Consider the following 19,027-nt stretch of genomic DNA (forward strand, 5'->3'; position numbering starts at 1 on the left):
TAACAGAACTTCAGTGCACATAAACCACTTTCAAAATGGCTGAAACCAGCTTAAGATAAATCTGGATGGATGTAGTATCAAACTTAAGTGATTTAGGTTAAATTGGTTTATTAAACTTCTGTCCCAGATCCCCTCTAGATTCAAGTTAACTTGCAGCCCCCCAGGATGTTTTGCACCTCCCTGCAAATTCTCCCTCACAGGGTTGGCAGGCTAGCCTTGGCCCAAGCAGTTTGCCCCACTTAAGGAGGGAGACGTGCTGTAGCACCCTCAGGTTTCTGGCCTTGGCCACTGCAGGCATGTGGTTCCATTTCTGGAATCAAAAGTGAATGTCTGTTCACTTGGTTATCAGTTCAGTCTATGCAGTTTAGACTAACCAGTTTGAACTGACTGAAGATTGAATTGATTCAGCCTCAGGCTTTTTGACTGTCTGTACTTAGCCTTAGAGTTTTTCTATCCAGTGTGGTCTGTCTCAACTCTAATTAGTTGCTGTGCTCTTGTGGAGTATCAGAAAAAAAATCAGACATAAAATGCTTTGATATCCCTAGTTAGTACTATATCTGAAATTCCAGAAGTTCGTTGATCTTCTCTATAACCTGAAGTCTATATTGCCACTCTGCATATTCTTATGAGATGTATTACCCAAATGACAAATGGCTATATAAAATGTCCAGAACTGATGCTTCAGGTCTCCTGACAGTAGTTGTAGTGTTGTGCAGGCCCAGTCTTTTTTAACAACAGAAGATTTCCTTCTGAGTGCCATTTCTCCTTGAAGAATCCTTGAAGTAAGGCTCTTGAGATTTTTTCAGATCATTTGGAAAAACAGGAAAGCTGTTGTCAGTTTCATGATATGGAAATCCATTTTAGCTCATCAAATATGTAATTAAAAATTTTAATTAAAAAGGGACAAGAACTGTACATTTGGATGAGGTCAAGTTTCCAAAATAGGATGCCTCAGATGGCAGAAACAACAAAGTTGGGCAAATGTGTTCATAAGGTATCTGCTACTAAATTGACTTTATGCCTGGCTGGACTCATTCTCATTAATACAGGGAAGTATGCAAGTGAAAATCAATCTGTGACATTTCAAAAATCAGATTAGGATCAAGATTGCAATAATTTCAGATGGGAAAGACTCAGATCATCACATCTGTATCCAGGAAAGGAAAACGATTTAGCTGCCCAGTAGAGCCTTGAAGACAGCATATACCTCTGTGCTCAAGGCTTCCATGACAACTGTTCAACATGAGGGAATTCTGATTCTGTCCTGTTTCCTCCTCCTTACTAAGCAAGTGCTTTTCTATGTTTTACATGGTGAACAGTGTTCATGCTACATTCAAGACCTTTCTTCAGGCTGTACATCATGGCTACCATTCTTGCATCCTGCAACAGATTCTACAAATTCCTACACATTCATCCAATGCTACCCTATAGCCAGCTGCTAGGATTACTCTTTGACATGTAGTTTCTATATTAGGTACACTACTCCAGGTCTTGCTTTATGCTGCTGTGCCACATCTACATTTGGGGTTTTCGCTGTGGTAGCTAGACCAGTGAAAATTAGCTGAGTGAGTGTACAGTATTACTCCCTTGTGACAGCTGGTGCCACTTGCTTGTCAGTACAGTTAGTGAGGTGGAAGGCTCAGCAGTATAAATCCCATCTTCTCCTGACACTTCTGTTTTACTATGGTATTCTCAAAGCTGACTTTAGGCTTGAATTATGATGTTTGACTTGGTTTTCTCTTTCATATATATGACTTTTAATCTGAGAACTTTTTTTTAGTACTCCAGCTGCCAGTGAAACATTTGAGCATCTATAGGGTTAGTATGTATCTTCTGTAGTCTGCTGCCACCTGTATGACAACACCAAACTTTAACAAGCACATCTGGCATTCTACACAAGAGAAGCTACTGGGGCACATAGATATTGTGGGAGAAAATGGAGTATTATCTGTGGTGCTAGGTGCATGTTGGTGCCAGATTTCTTCTAACTTGAACATGCAGTTTGCTTGCTTCTTTCTGTGTATCACTGCAACTTTCAAGGGTATAAGGATATATTCTGCAAAGTCTAATGCATGTAAATTGAGGAGAAAATTAAAGAGCAGGACATGCCAGAGGAACAAGGGCAAGGCGAAAGCCAATATAAAGATGGGGGAGGTGGGGGGTAGGAAAGGGAGCTACCTGGTTCAGTTCTGTCCACCTATATAAAGTTTTGAATGCAGGTGATTCAGCATTTCAAATGAATATAGAGCCATTTCTCCCAAAGTATCCCAGAGCATAGTATAAACTGCACTATCAATATGTAGCACTAAACATCCTGGATACCAATGAGCATAAAAATGCTGTAGACCTCACTTCTATTGGCTTTTCAAAATGATATCCTGATATCCCTGAAATAATTTTATTTCTTATTTACATTTAGTTATTAAAAACACTTGGTATTTTACTGTTTGACACATTGTTTGACATATGCCCCCATTTATCTCTTGTTGTGCATCTCTTGTTTGCCTTGTTCAGTGACCTGCATTTCATCCAGATCCCCATTCACAGTCAAAGTTTGTCATAACTTGTCAGGTTATTGCAATGAGTTGATTATCCAGTTTAATAATCAGTGCAATTCTTGCCTTCAGTGCTTGGGAGAAAATTCAGAGGGTGGAGCTGGGTAATTAGATGTCCCTCCCTTCCCTAACTAATCTATTTGATTGCCAGAATCATGAAGAGGATAGAATTGAGGGGAAAGGAAGGCAGTGCTCCACTTTGCTTTGCCCAGCTCCACTACCCTAGGTGGAGCAGATTAAAGAGTGCAGTCCGGATGCAGAACAAACATTTCACAGTACTAAAAATCATTGTTGTAAAGGTCCCAGTTTTTTATGTTTGAAAACATGGTCTTTATCCACCTGGTGGGAAGAAAGGAAATTTCAACTAACCCCTGCTTTGAGGATAAGGGAATGTCTGGGTTCTTTTATGTTCTTACATAGAAGATAGGGCCTCTGTCTTTAAAGTCCAATGCAAAAGACTAGTAAATGGTATCTCATTTACTTGCTTCTACGATCTAAATTGTTGAGGAAGCTGTTCTGTGATTCGAATCTGTGAACCTAGTCAAACCAGGGCTTAGATCACAAAGGTATCTCCACTCCTCTTCGTTTTCTTTCCAAAGCAAACCTCTATTCACATTGCAAAAATCTTCAGTTTCCTTCTTGTTTATCTAACCTTTGTCTGCTACTACGGAGGGGGAAAAATTACCATCTACATTGCAGAATTCTAATTACACAATTTCTGCTGTAGTCTTCAAACTGTATTCAGATAATTTCAAGTGCACACAAGTGGCTGAACACAGAGAAGTCTGAACTAGCAATCAGTGGGCATTTTTAGTTTTTGAGCAGCCTGCAAATTGAATTGAAAAAATTCATTCTGATGCCAGCAGGGGGGGTGCTCTTGACTGCTGCCAGTTAAGAGATTCATTGAAAGTGCAACATAATGGGAAGGGAGTTTTGTAATAAGCAGTCATAAAGCTCTCTTGATTAACAGGCCTGTTAGGTTAAGAGGTACATGGTTCCAGTACTTCATGGTGTGATGACAAGAAGGGCAGGGAGTGGTGCTCACTACACCAAGTTATGCTCTTACCCTTACAAAAGAAGGAGGGGGAAAAAAACAAAATGGGAAGGAAAAGCAGTGCTGCAGTTAAAATCAATACCAGGAGTAGAAGTTGATAGCTGCATTTCTTTACTTGCTTCTTAGCAGTTTCCTAAATCCAACCCTAATCATTTTTTGCCCGTTACTGATGGCCATGAGATTCCAGCCCTGCAGGAACCCTATTGAACTGAATCACAGTGACTGAATAAGGTGTTTCAGCCATGACCACTATATTGTGTTAGGTTAAAGGTTTCAGAGGCCTGTAGTTAGTTCAGTCTATCTGTTGGCATGATGCTTGCATGAAAACAGGGTACATGCTTCTCCTAAGAAAGGTTGCTTCAAATTGTTGCATATCTAAATTAAAATAAAAACTAGACATTAATCTTTACTTCATATAGGAAATTGTTTGTTCCAAATGCTGCTATAAAATTACATAGAAAAATACTGTATGCAGCCCTTGGCCTGGCTAGGTAGCCTGCTTATATTTCCATGAAGGAAAATCACATTCAGCTTCTGGCCATGGAATAAGAATGTCCTTTCTAAAAGATGGGTTTCATTTATCTCTTTTTTCATAAAGTGAAATTCCCAGGCCAAACAACAAATGCACGTTCAAGATTATAAAATTGTATTGGGTTTGAACATGATGGTGAGTAAGCTGACACAAAGCTGAACATGAATTAGCAGTCACTATAAATTGCACTTGGCATTTGTGGATCATGACTGAATTGTGCTCAGTTAACTGGAATGACACAAGTCTCAATTCATGCTGATCCAAACTGAGCAGAGTTCTGGTTAGCGTTGTGTTAGGTAACGCAGATCTATTGCGCAGTTACTTTCAATCACAGAATAAATTTTGTAACGTAGACGAATGACAAGCCAAGTGCTCTGAGGAACAGGCTGAATTTGTTTGAGTTGAACCAGTTAGCAAACTGGCAAAGGTGCAAGGTTTGAGCCCTGGGCCAGCATTTGCCAAACCTGATTGGCAGTCTCAGACCAATCAACTGCAGCCCCTGCCATCAGTTGTCCTTGCTGGTGGCAGTGAGTAGTAGGAGATTGGGTGGCAAGAGAAATGACAGCTGGAGTAGGGAGACACCTACCTTCTCCTGCTGCTACTGCTGTCCAGGTGGTCTCCAGTCTGGTGATTTCTTTTAATTTGGCACCCAGGGCTGGTGTGCCATTCACACATCCTGCTGGCTCGTACTCACAATCCTAGAAACATAGGGCTGGAAGGGACCTCAAGTGGTCATTAGGTCATGCCACCCATCTAGTATCAGATCTCCTTGATTGATGTTTGTCTATCTCGTTCAAAAAAACAGTGCAGGTTTCAGTTGTCGTCTTGCGTAACCTGTTCTATTGCTTAATTATTGTCATGGCTAGACATTTTTTCCTAATTTCTAGCTTTAATCTCTGTTGCTGCAAATCAAGCTGGTAAATTCTTGTTCAACTCCCACTGGCCATAGGAACGCTTAATCACTATCATATGTATAACAAGCTTTTCCAGTTTAACACTTTTATCATCTTCCCTCAGTCTTCTCTTTTCCAGACTAAACATACACAGTACCTTCAGCTTTTCCTAGTAGGTCATGTTTTCTAAACTTACTATTCTTGTTGCTGTCCTCTGACAGCATCTCCATTTTGCCTACATCTTTCTTAAAGTCTAGTGTCCAAAAATGTATGCAACACTCTGGCTATGGCTTCATGATGCTGAGCAAAACAGAATAATTGCCTTTCTGATCTCACAAATGATACACCTATTAATATAATGCCATAAAAGATTTGCTTTTGTTGCTGCAGCATCATATTGATGACTCATATTCAGTTTGTGGTCTGCAATATCCCTTAGATTTTTTGTTTTGCAGTATTCCTTCCCAGCCAATTAATCTCCATATTTGTACAGTTTTACAACCAGTTGTAACCTACTTCCTACTAATTTTGTCTAAGCTATATTTCTCTAGTCATTATGAGAATGTCAGATGGGACAGTGTCAGAAGGCTTGCTAGAGTTAAGGTCTATCATATTCTCTGCTTCCCTCCTATCCACTAGACCAGTTACCCTGTCAAGGAGGAAAATTAGATTGGTCTGACATGATTAGTTCTTGACAGATCCATGTTGGCTGTTTCTTATCACATTACTATAGCTGCTCACAAATTGATTGTTTAATAAAATGTTCCAGTATCTTTCTGGGTATCGAAGTTAGACTGGCTAGCTTGTAATTCCCCAGATCTTCCTTTCCCGCCTTTGGCTCTCTTGGGGCCTCACTCATCTTTTGTGATTTCTTTTAAAGATAATATCCAATGGTTTAGGGATTTACATCAGCTACTTCGCAAGTACTCTAAGATAAATTTTATTGGGCCCTACTAGCTTAGACACAACTAATTTATTTAAATATTATTTAATCATTTTGTTCCTTATTCTTCCCTGTGTTCCTACTTCTTTTTGAAGTTTGCATCTTGTTCCCCAAAATCTTACTGTCCATTTGAAAAATAAAAGACGTTTCCAGCTCTTCTGGTTACAAAGGAACCTTTCAAAACATGGAGTGAAAACAATGTAGCAGCCTGAATTTTTAGGCGGTCTGAAACAGTCTGTGAAAGAGGTGTGTCCTACTCTATTCAGCTTTCATTTTAAAAATAAAAATTCTGTCTAGCTGTTAGAGTTGCAAAGAAAACCATTAGAAATTGAACCACATGTAGTGAATGCAGTTGTCAAAGAGCCTAGAACTGAAAGGTATGAGCTGCTTCTACTCATGTTAACTCAGATGCCCACTGAAAAGGGGTGTGAACATGGCGTATTGAAGTTAGAAGAGTCCATGAGAACATCAGAGCCCCACTCAAAAGAGAGCCAATCTTGCAGAACCCAGCACAGGATTTACTTTCAGAGGCAGCTTGGGTGATTGCTTTACTGAGTACAGTTGGCTGAATAATGTTTCAATGGTCACATAGACAAAAAAAAGGAATGACTAGTTTTCCTTTAGTTAGATTTTTGTAGGGAAAAGTGTTCCAATTGTGTTTTCATTAAAAAAAACTGAGAAAATGCAGCATGTCTTACAAATAAAATGTTTTTTCTGTTTGCTTTCCTTATATTTCTTATGGAGAATAAAAATATTTCCTGGCTTACTCTGTTCTTTAGATTCCTCTTACTTAAGCATTTGCCTGTGTACTCATTTTTTAGTTGGGCCCATGTAGGTTTATGTGATTTACCCAGGAATGCAGAGAAGTAAGAATTGTCAGAGGTGAACTAGAGACCTAGAATTGCTGGACTGTGCTGCTATTTTCAGTATATGCCAAATTGTAAAATATTTCCTGTAATTGGCAGAAAGTGAAATATATAAAACTCACTGCAAATAATGAGAGCATAACAGATTGTACCCTGGGTGGTCTTAAGATTTAATCTGTCCCAGACTTTCTGCTCTTCCTAATAAAAACACAATAATCATAGACATTTTTTCATATATCAGGGTTCCAAGCTTGCCTATATTTCCTGAACTATCATAGAGAACTTGTTTCATAATTAGCATGGTGCTGGTTCAGAGTTTTTACCTGGCCTCTGAAGTGTCCATAACTTCATGCTTTAAAAGGAACCAACTGTACAAGTATACCATGCATTTAGCAGTATTTTATATTGATGAGTATATCTGCTTTCATTCCTATCTAGTTTCAAAATACCAAACTTTCAGATAATCTGACAAAGCTAAAGGCAGGAGGGGCACTTCCACTGCTTGTCAAAGTGAAGAGAGCAGTGAGCTAAAGTGAGCTCTAGTGTGATGTAAAAGTAGATGAGGTTTAAATGTGTTTAAATTATGTTTGCACACTTGCAGGACATCACTCTCAGGAGCCTTTAGCAAGATTAAGAAAGAGCTTTTCATTTACTTTCTTCAATTCTCTCTCTTGATATACATCTGATGTGATATGAATGGCTGAACAGACTTGTACCTGAGTTCTGGTAATATTCAAAGCAGAACTCAGTACAGATATTTAGATCCCCAAATATCAGTGCCCTCTGACAGAATAGCATTGTGCTTCCTTCATGAAGGGGCTTAGTCTTCCCACTGCTCCCATATCATGGAATATCTGGTTGTTAGGCTAATATATGTAAAGATTTTTTCAAGCACTTAATTTTATGCAAGCAGGTCATCCAGTGTATATGTTTTTTGTAAGATAGGACCCAAGCCCCTTAACCTAGACAATATATTAAGAACTGTACTATTACATACCAGGTCTTGAAGATTATTAACTGAGTTGGCAATGTTTCATGATTTATCAGAAATAACAAGGCATTTTCTCTTAAATGTTTTACTCTTCCTATTGAAAAAGCACTTTATAAATTTTCATTGTACAGTTAAAGAGGTTATAATTGGGCTGGTGCAGTGATCTCACCTGTGCTTATTACCGATATTAAATATTATTTTTTATGAAGATCTCTGCTTGTCAGTTTCGAGACCGGAAAGTTTAAAGAAGGGATTGGGAAGGGATTTGGAAATCTTAGTTTCCAAATTAACTGAAACAACAGCAACTATAATCTTTTCATAAACCACAGTGTTTTCTATAGCATTTCTCTCTTAAAGAAATCTGATTCTCTATTGTTAATTAGAAAAAGTAGATAATGGAAAACAGTTTTGAATAATAAGATACATGTGATTATGCTGACTAGGTAACACACAATGGTACATTTCATTACCATTTATAGTTTATTGCGTATCTTAGTTTCTAACTCTGTTCTATACCATTGCTTTTTTTTGAGAGCCAGTGCTGGACACAGATAATTGCACACTAATGTGTACTGTCTTTAATTTAGCAAGGGGCTTTCAGACTGAGAAAAGGCTGGAAAGAGAATTTTTATTTCTCGTAAACTATTTACAGCAGACTGTCTCTCTCAGCACCTAGGAAATTGGACTCCATTTCTGCCTGGGGTCTTTGGGCATTGTATCAATACAAAATAATAACAATCATATAAAAATACCTAGTTTGTGTAGGGAGTACTCAAATTCTTCATATCAAAATCTGAATCTGAAGTCTTTCTACATCATCAGATGTCACTCCAGGGCACTATGAAAACCCTGCTGTCCCTGTCTGTCATGCTACTTTACAGAATGGTTCCCATGTTGATTCTCTAATTTAACTTCTTTGTGAGCACAGAGTATGGGCCTGTCACTTAATCTCCCAACATGGAGGACCAGTAGGCTGCTTCTCCTCACATCCCTAGCTTTTACGCTGTCCATTCAGTAAACCTGAATAGCTTTACTAGGACTTAAATTCCTACTGGCATGGCTGTCCATCCCCAGAAAAGGTCAAAAGGTCTCCTGTGAATATTTGAGATATGTTTGGATAATATCTGATGTTTATGTAACCTGTTTTTATGGAGTCCTTCTATCCTGAAAATATCTCAAAGTACCTCCCAGAAATGCAACCATCTTTGGCAAGGAAAATAGCAGTTTAGGAGAACATAGTATATTGCATACAAGTGACATGGCAGAATATTTTATTTAAGGGCACCAGGAAAATACTATTAAGGATAGTGCCATGATATAGTTAGTGTCTGTGCAGTGGAGGAAGACTCAAATGCAATAAAACCTGTCGTGCTTATTTTACATAGAAGTTCCTTTAATATTTTTTTAAAAAGCTTTGCTTACCTATCTTTCAAGGGGGAACACACAGGCCTTTTCTGAAAAAAAAAACAATTAAATAAGCAAACCAGCATAATAGACTAAAAGTGCAGATTTCTGTGTGTAGTTTTAAAGCCCTTCAAGAGCAAACCCTATTCCCAGTGTGTGCCAGTAGTAGGCACAGTTGTTTAGCAGTTGTACTGATAAGCCAGTTAATATACATTTGCAAATGTGAATGATTGATGCCTCTCAAGACTGGGAGGGCACCATTTGTTGACAGTGGTAAGCAGGGACCACCTGCAGACGCTGGTGGCGGTGTCAGTGGTGGAGGGGTGATGAGCAGCAAGCAGGGATCTTCTGCAGACGCCAGTGGTGGTGTCAGTGGTGGCAAGCAGAGACCGCAGACACTGGTGGTGGTCTTGGTGCTGATGAGTATGGACCGCCCGCAGATGCTAGCAGCAGTGTTGGCAGTAAAGGCAGGGAAGTGGTGAGATGCTGGTGGTGCTGTTGGTGTTGAGGGGGGTGGGAAGTAGGAGGCGAGCGGCGACCGCCTGCGGAAGCCGGTGGCGGCTTCAGCGGCAGCCAATCTCGGGGGGGGGGGCACATACCCCCCCACACCTCCTGCGCATTTCCTATGTTTGCAAGAATCTCAAAATAACCTATACTGAAGCCTTTTCTCTTTCCCTTTGCAGGTTGTTAGTCGAGTGGCAGCACAGCAAGGATTTGACTTGGATCTTGGCTACAGGCTACTGGCAGTATGTGCAGCCAACAGGGATAAATTCACTCCCAAATCAGCTGGTAGGAAAATCCTATTTCTGTTTGATTGGTTCTCTGAGTGTCAAAAGTTAAACAAATAGAATTATTAGCTATCTTTTTCCCCTTGATGAGGAAAGGCTTTGTCTTGGTTCTTCATATTCTACCATTCCACTGGATGTGCTGGCCTGAACTGGGATACCAGACCTTGGGAGCCCCTTCGTTTTTCCCATTCTGTGCTACAAGGTCTCTAATGTTCTGTAACCTCAGGATGATAAAAAGTCAAAAAGGGAACTCGCATACCACATTCCCTTCATTTGTGTCAACAGTTATGTCCCTCTCATTGCTTTTCCATCATATGCCAACTTGTTTATCTCTTTCCAGTTCATCTGAGAATCATAGCTATATCTATTGATGACTTTCTGGTGTTTTGGGGCAGATGTCTGAATAAAGAACTACTACATGTTCTGGGTATCATTATCATTAGGTTTAGGATTTTATACCAGGAATAGGTAGAAATACCACCAGTATTACAACAAGGAGCCACTATTCCAGCAGTCTGGAAAAACAGTCTCATTTTGCTACCATTGTACTACAGCACAGCACCATAGTAATAATTGACTGTTAAAATGGTGCTATTGTTTTCTCTGTTTGAGGAAAAATCCTTTGTTTTACATCCATGTACCTTGCATAATGACAATTATTTACAGTACTTTATTTTTCTTTGCCTTTTCAGTCAACAAATGTCAATATAATGCACATTAGTTAGGAAGGTGAGTAGATAAGATAATTGTTCTTTTCAAGATAAGACATGGATTGCCTTCCTGGTTAGTACTGGGTGCCATGCCACTGACTTTTGGAACAGGGGAAAATGTTACCTCCTATCAGGACAAGAATTCTTACAGTTATCTTGTTGTGCATTAGAGTTATTTTTGCCACACCTTACTCTTTGATTTCAAATCACTGTTAGGCTTGTGGGTAACTTATCTTTTTAGACAACAAAGTTCCTTACTTAGGGGACATCACATCTTATGTGATACCATTGACTTTACAGATTTCCTTTTTTCATGGTACAGGATTATTACTTCTGCTAGATGTCTAATAAATTAACTATCATTTTCTTTCCTCTAGGCATCTCCATGAAATCATTATTGGTTCTCAAAATACTTTATCCACTTTGTGAGGCTGATCCCTCTTTTGTGAATTCATGCTGGTTATTTCCAGTGCTAGCTAATTCTCCTTGGTTGATTAGTCTTCTCAATGGCTTCTCTAATTTTAATGTCCATGTATTCAAAGTTGTATGGAAAGCATACAACTCTGTTTTCAAATACTTTAAGAACATACCTTTTGAAGGTTCCTATATTATCTTCATCTGAAGTAGATCCCTTCAGGGTGTTTCTGGAGGGAAGGTTGTCAGATGTTTTCATTTCTTAATCTGGTATAGTATTGATGGCTTCCAGTTATTTATCCCTTCCAGGCAAATGTAATGTCTGTGCCTATAGCTGCCTTCTCTCATGCATTTTGCTGGCAAACCCATAAAGGTCCTACTGTCTCTGTCATTAACTATTTCTACTTTTATGTATTCTTTAATTCAGGTGGCCCTAAATGCTTGGTTTCACATGTGCTTCTGCCATACCTTACCTTGTGCACACCTGTGTTTCTCCAGTATTTTTTAACTTATTTTTGTCTATCAACACTGACTTTTGAAAATTGCTTCTGCTGTCTAACTTACTCAAATAAATGCATAACTGTGGACATATATTAATATATTTGTGAAAAGTCACATAAGTAGACACACAGACTTCGCTATTATATTCACATAGCAGACATGGAAAGCTACCACAGTCACTGGTGAGACTGGAAGATCAGAAGACTGGGGTTATACAGGGAGATTCGCTCTTAATCAGGCTGATTCTTCTGACCAGAGGGCTTTATAGTAACTTCCAACTATTACCATTGCTTTATGGTCTGTTTATCCAGAATGATTCTGCTCTTTCATGCAGTTTTCTCTAAGAAATTATGGCAGTTATTTTTTACACTTACAGGCCTTCTCTCCTTCAAGATTTTCTCTTTTTTTCCCTTCAAAATACGTTCCTCATTATTTATAGCTCCTTTCATGATTGACTTATTATGTCAATTTTTTTGCACATGTTGTTCTGAATAACATTTTCTTTTTTCCCTTCTCACACCTGTTGCATTTGGATAGGGTGCTTTCAAAATTTTTCTTACTTCATGCTCCTGAAGAATGATTATCTATAATCCTGACTAGGGTTTTTGTTAACAAAACAATCTATAATAGCATCGGAGGGGTGCTCCTCTTCCTTCAGACTTATTATTTATATACTTATGCAACAGTTTGAACTAATTTTGATAAGTATCACTTTGATACTGATACAGGGACACACTTTTAGAGATGTTGTTAATCTGCATTGTAGTGAGCACCATTTTGAGATGCAAGGTAAACAATGTCCTGTTCTGGAAAAGTAATTGATAGCTGCTGCAAACTTATTTCCATAACATAATTTGTAGATCACTTGGCCTGAAGTGAATAAATCTCTTCTTGGTTTTGTGTAAAAGCCTCAAAATATGGTGGGATGCAGTGTTTCTAGGTGACAGGTTTTATCAAATATATTGCCTAGTTGTTGCTTCTGTGTTTGAATACCAAGTTATTAATAAGCTCTATTGTTGCCCTAAAAAAACCCTTTGTTCTTATTAATAATATTTTCTTACCTACACACTATATCCTAGTTAAAGTGTCTTCTATGAATTTTTCCAAATGGAATTATACGTAGTAAAGTGACTGTTCAATTAGGTACTGAATCACCCAACAGACTTGCTCCTTATGTATCCTTAAGCTTTGCTGGCTATTTTAGTAAACATTAGGGCTGTGCAAAGCTTCGATCCCTGATTCAATTCAGCCCGATTCAGTGGCCAGATCTCCGAATCTGAATCAAATCAGAGGGTCCTTTAATCTCTCCAAATCAAATTGGAATCCTCTGAATTGATTCAAAGAGATTCAGAAAGGTTTGAAGATTCAGACGTAGACACAGCTTTAAATGTTTTTTCTACCTACCTCTAGGTAGCTGGTGGCTTGTGAATGCTGCGATGCTGGGGTGCATGGAGCATCCCACAGAAGTGCAGGGAACTCCCCAGTGCACTTGGCAGCAGACCCAGAAGTGGACCAGAAGCACTTTTGGTCCACTTCCAGGTCCACTGGGGAGCGTGCTGGGCCCCTCACACCCCCTGCCTCGGTGACTGGTGCCTTCTGTGTCTGGGGGGGCACCCAGGGACCTCCCATGGTCAATCACCGAGCGGGGGGTGGGAGGCCTATACACTCCCCAGCGGAACTGGAAGTGGACCAGAAGTACTTCCAGTCAACTTCTGGGCTCGCCACCAAGCACATAGGGGGCCCCCTCTTCCCCCACACACTCCTGTGGGATGCTCCATCCACTGTAGCATCACAACATTCACAAGCTGTGTTTGTACCTTGAGGTATGTAGAAAAAAGCTTTTAAAGCTGTGTCTATATCCAAATTGCTGATTCTCCGAATCAGCATCGAATCTTCAGATTCAACCAATTTGAATCAGGGACAGTGATCCGAATCAATTAATTGAATCACTGTCCCTGATTCAGGCTGAATCCAAATCAAATAGGGCGTGCATTGCATACCCCTAGTAAACATTTCTTGTCAATATTGTTGGTTCTAAAGTGCTCATATACCCATCAAAGATCAAGATGTACTACTCCTGTATCAGTAACTATCTTGTTTGGTAAATTTTAATTGTAGAATCTTTGTTGCCAGTGATGAGGTAAGAGATGAAAGAATATTGCTTGATTTTCAGTTCCTTGGACTTAGTTTGAAGGATTGATGGCAAAAACCCATTTTTTTTTAGTTTTAATAAATTTAGTCTGTACATAACTGAGCCACTAAATAAGATACATTAGAAGAGCCCATTCTGTGGAGGCATTTTCTGACTATAACTACACAGACAAATATTTTATTGATAAACCAGTATCACACTAACCAAGACCTGCTTTTTTATTATCATGCAGATTTTGAACTTTTATCCTCTTACATTACTGTTTTGCATTCCTGTTTATTTTGAGGGGGTTTTCACCATTTGTTGCAATTGCTTTGTGGAAGTTAAAGATGCTCATGCTGGCACATTTTGTCAGTTAGGAAAGTATTTCTTTTCATTTACATTTACCACTTTTCTACATGAAGAGACTCCAGATTTCAGTGAAAAGTATAAGTTTTTTAGAGTGAACTTGTTGCATGGGAATTGTTTACAATCCATATTGATTGATCCAGTTGTTCTAACACAAATGGCCATATTTGTAACTGAGCACTATGTTTAAAAAAGGTAAATCACTGTTAACCATTTACTCTTCAATAAAGGTTTAAAGGAGAATCTCAAAGCACCTCCAACAGTCTACTGTAGTAGATTTAATAGATGTGCAATTTAGGTTATTTCAAGAGTCTAGTCAGCCTGCTACATATCAATAGCTCCCTTCAACATTGATAAAGAGAAGCAAAATGAGTAAATGATCTAAATCCCAAAATTTTAAAACATTTGTGAAGTCATAGGAGAACAAAGCTTTGGACAACTCAGTAGTATGCATAGTGCAGTCAGTTGGAAAGAGCCACTAGAAAAACTGCAAAAACATTGTGCTCCACAAGACCTGCCAAATCCTTGTTCCCATCTTCCATCCTTCCATAAAAGGGAAAACTCTATGTGACTTCAATGGGACCAGGATCTTACTCATGGTATACAAATGAGGCTTTGTGCATACTTCAGTCCCAGAATTCATGAAATACACACATTCTCTCCCCCTCTCTCTCACTCTTGCTCACTCTTACAGAAGAGAAAATAATTTATGTTAGCATTAAGATCACATAAGATCAGGGTTTGAACTGACACAACATGATTGGGAAACTTTGATGAGGTTTTATTTGGAAACCGATGCTGTGGCTGTCCATGCTATAGCAGTTCTATAGATAAAAAGAAAATTCATTCTCCAGGGCTGTCATTTTTACAAATGCTAAATTTCCTTCAGAGAAGTCCTGTCTTCCTACCCCAGTCCCAAAGAGAGCCTTCTATTAAGTTGTCAGTAAGACAATATACATTTAGAAATGAGAGGATGTTAGCTAGAAGCATCTAGATCATTTCCTTGGAACAAGAAATATTCTGCAGATAGGCAAACTGCTTTCATAGGGGGAAAAATGACATTTTGCTCACTTCCCAAGCTTTCTGGAGGTATGAACTGGTCCAGATTGGTGGTGTACAGCTTTCCCTTCCCTCTCCAAGCTCTGCATGTACTGTTTCTTTCCTGTCAGTACTGTTCCTTTCCTATAACTTTGTAGTTTGGGTCTTGTCAGATTCTGTTCCCCCTGGCTAGGGACAAAAATTACACATAAACAGGTATAAAAGATTGGAAACTAGTTCAAATCTGTAACACAACAAAAGTCCAGTAAAAATAAACTACTTTCAAAATGGCTGAAACTGGTTTAAGGTAAACCAGGGTGGTTCTAGTATCAGACTTAACTGATATAGGTTAAGTCAGTTTATTGAACCTCTGTCCCAGATCCCTTACAGATTCAAGTTAATTCACAGTTCCCCGGTATCCCAGGATGCTTTGCACCTCTCCCACAAACCACACTTGCTGGGTGGGCAGGCTAGCCTTGGCTAGCTGAGCATGGAGGCATGCTGTAGTGCCCCCTGGCTTGGGCCACTTCAGGGATGTGGCTGCATTTCTGGAATCAACAGTGAATGTCTGTTCACGTGCTTATCTAGTCAATCTACACAGCTTAGACAAACCTGTGAAGATTGAATCAATACAGACAGTCAAAAAGCCTGCGGCTGAACTTAGCCCTTTTATACATGTGAGTAGTACTTGAGTGTCCAAGTGTTTTAATGTACTCTGCCTTCAGTCCTTGATGAACCATTAATGCAGAACATAAGTGGGTCCTCCTTCTCCTTGCTCCTTTTTTGTGGCTTAGTCTTAAGGCTTGTTACAAAAGTTGATGTATCATTGCATTTTGAGGGACTTAAACTCTCTGGCATAGAACCATATTTAGATGTCTAAATGCCATTCAGGGTATGGACATTGATAACAGTTGTATTGATATTAATTATGATCCAAGCTGTTATAACACAGCTTTTATGCCTGCATTAGGGCTGCGTGAAGCTTTGGTCCCCGATTTGATTTGGAGGAGATTCAGCCCAATTCAGTGGCTGAATCTCTGAATCCAAATTGAATCAGAGGACCCTTTAATCTCTCCATATCAAAGTGGAACCCTCTGAATTGATTCGGTGAGATTCAGAAAGATTAGGAGATTTGGACATAGACACAGCTTTAAATTTTTTTTGACATACCTCAAGGTACCAGGCAGCTTGTGAATACTGTAATTCTGGGCATGTGGAGTGTCCCACAGAAGTGTGGAGGGCTCCCCAGCACCTATGGCGGGAGACCCAGAAGTAGACCAGGAGCACTTCTGGTCCACATCTGGGTCCAGCGGGGAGCACACAGCCCCCTCCCCCCCTGTGTCCCCCTGATTTGGCAGCTGGTGCCTCCTGGGTCTGGGGGAGGCACCCCGGGTCCCCCCATGGCCAATTGCCTAGCCAGCAAGGCATGAGGGGGGTCCTTGCACACTCCCTGGTGGACCTGGAAGTGTCCACTTCCACGTTTGCCGCTGAGCACGTGGAGGGACCCCCGCACTTCTCTGGAATGCTTCATCTGCCCCAGCACCGCGGCATTCATAAGCTGCACTGGTACCTCGAGGTATGTAGAAAAAACTTCTAGAGCTGTGTCTATATCTGAATTGCTGATTCTCTGAAACTACATCAAATCTTCAGATTTGGATTCGGCTGAATCGAATTGGGGACAGTGATCCAAATCAACAAATTGAATCGCTGTCCCTGATTCGGGCTGAATCCAAATCGAATAGCGTCCTCCTTGCACACCACTAGTCTGCATGCTGCTTTGGGGATACATTATAGGAAAACTATTACAACTTCAACTCTGTTTAATCAGGGTTAAATTTAAAGCAATTTGGCATACTTGGATCCCTACAGGAACATACAGACATAGTTGTTCTATCACAGTAGCTGCTATGCACTCAGGAGCAGCAGTTTACTCCCTGTTTTAAAGCAATTAAGAGTTATGCCCATCCAAAGCTGTAGACAATAGGCAGAATAGGATTTGGACTACTGTGTTTGAATACCCCAGTTTACCAGGGTACTGTGCTATATTATGTCAGCTGGAGATTACAGAACTAGACATTCTGAAGTGCAGAGACCAACATGTACAGATCTTCAAAACTTTTAGAAGTGTGCCTGAAATCAGCAGGAAAATGAAACAACAGTTTAGAGGAGCAGAGAATAGCATTCATTGGATGTCATCAAAGGAAGGAATTCCTATTCCAGCATCTGCAATAGGAACAAATGTGTCTTCTTATTGTGTTAGCGAGTAGGTAAAATTATAGTGGGGGCAAACATTGATATTCTCTGTGTTGTAGATGTAGAGTGATGCTCTAGCCATGATGATCCAGGAAATACAAGAGGCAAGAATTTTTTGGTCATATCTTTTACTGGCCCAACTGTATAGTTGGGGGATGTTAGACAAACTGTCGGGCATGAAGTGGCCTTCTGTGGGTGTATCTACATGTGCTGTTACTTTGACTGAATAAACTCCAGTGCAGTTTGCACCAGAGTTTGTTTCTCCTGGACTCTGCATTTACATGTGCGTCCAGGACCACAGTACATTGATCTGGGTCGGAGCAGCCCTGGCTGGAAAGGAGCCCCAGGGGTCAACCTGACAGCCTGGTGCTTCTCTGACCTGGCCCAGCGTGCTGTGGCTCAGCTAGCCAGCAGGCAACCCCCTCACTGAAGCACTCTCATGACGCAGCCAGCCCCATCAGCATCTACATGTGCATTGCTGTGCAGTAAATAACACTGCTGCAGATAGTACTTGTGTTTAGAAGTACTAACTGATGGTGACATTTATTAGTTTACTGTGGCCTAATAGGCACTGAGACTTTCCTGTGGAGCTAATTAGGCAACTGCAGTACACATCTCATGTAGACGCACCTAGCATATCCAAAAGCTTTTTAAAACCCTTATCTCATAGTTAAATGCAGCGCTCTGGATTATATCACTACACCATCACTGGATAGGCTCAGATCTACAAGACTCTTCCTGAAATACACCAAAAAGCTCTAAGATAATAACACTAGCACCAAAGAACAATGGAGGGTAGCCTGGGCAAATACTAACTTCAGCGACCCTTAAGTTATAGCAACCCTACAATTCCCCAGCCAGGACTTGACCTACCAAGAAAAAATCAGTCCTCCCTGAATTACATTTGGACACTTCATGGAAAGATAGACACCTACTCTGGAGAGCAAAGAACATCTGTGTTGTGACTGTCATGTGATTTTTTTTTTTCAGACAGCAAAATATATTTCATAGATTTCATAGACATTAGGGCTGGAAGGAACCTCAGAACATCATCGAGTCCAGCCCCCCTGCCAAAAGGACAGGAAGTCAGCTGGGGTCATAGGATCCCAGCAAGATAAGCATCCAATTTGCTCTTGAAGGTGTTCAGTGTAGGTGCTTGAACCACCTCCAATGGCAGGCTGGTTCAGACCTTGGGGGCTCAGACAGTAAAGAAATTCTTCATAGTTTCATACTTTCTTCCTTATGTCCAGCCTAAAATGGTCTCGCAGTAGTTTATGACCGTTCGACCTTGTCATCCCTTGGGGCTCTCTGGTGAACAAAAGTTCCCCCAGATACTGGTGGTCACCCCTGATAAACTTATAGGTGGCCATCAGATCACCCCTGGGCCTGCACTTTTCCAGGCTAAAGAGCCCCATGGCTATCAGGCTGTTGTCGTAAGGTCTGTTTTCCTGACCTCTGATCATGCACGTGGCTCTTCTCTGGACGCTCTCAAGCTTTTCCACATCTTTTTTGAATTGTGGAGCCCAAAACTGGACGCAGTACTCCAGCTGTGGCCTCACCAAGGCCGAGTACAAGGGGAGAATGA

General features: G+C 40.3%; 1 protein-coding gene across 9 annotated transcripts in view; it reads left to right on the forward strand.

Moving 5' to 3' along the window:
- Positions 1 to 19,027, forward strand: part of ZMIZ1 (zinc finger MIZ-type containing 1) — a 500,213-nt gene that overhangs the window by 317,719 nt on the left and 163,467 nt on the right. For 8 of the 9 annotated variants that reach the window (XM_019555666.1, XM_019555672.1, XM_019555671.1 and 5 more), the window contains one exon: positions 9,922 to 10,027. In XM_019555666.1, coding sequence (XP_019411211.1) covers positions 9,922 to 10,027 — 106 coding nt within the window. Of the gene's footprint in view, positions 1 to 9,921; positions 10,028 to 19,027 lie in introns of those variants that run through there. The other variant, XM_019555677.1, reaches the window with a different exon arrangement.

This window comes from Crocodylus porosus, unplaced genomic scaffold, assembly GCF_001723895.1.
Source record: "Crocodylus porosus isolate Cpor-Errol unplaced genomic scaffold, CroPor_comp1, whole genome shotgun sequence".
Taxonomy (NCBI): Eukaryota; Metazoa; Chordata; order Crocodylia; family Crocodylidae; genus Crocodylus; species Crocodylus porosus.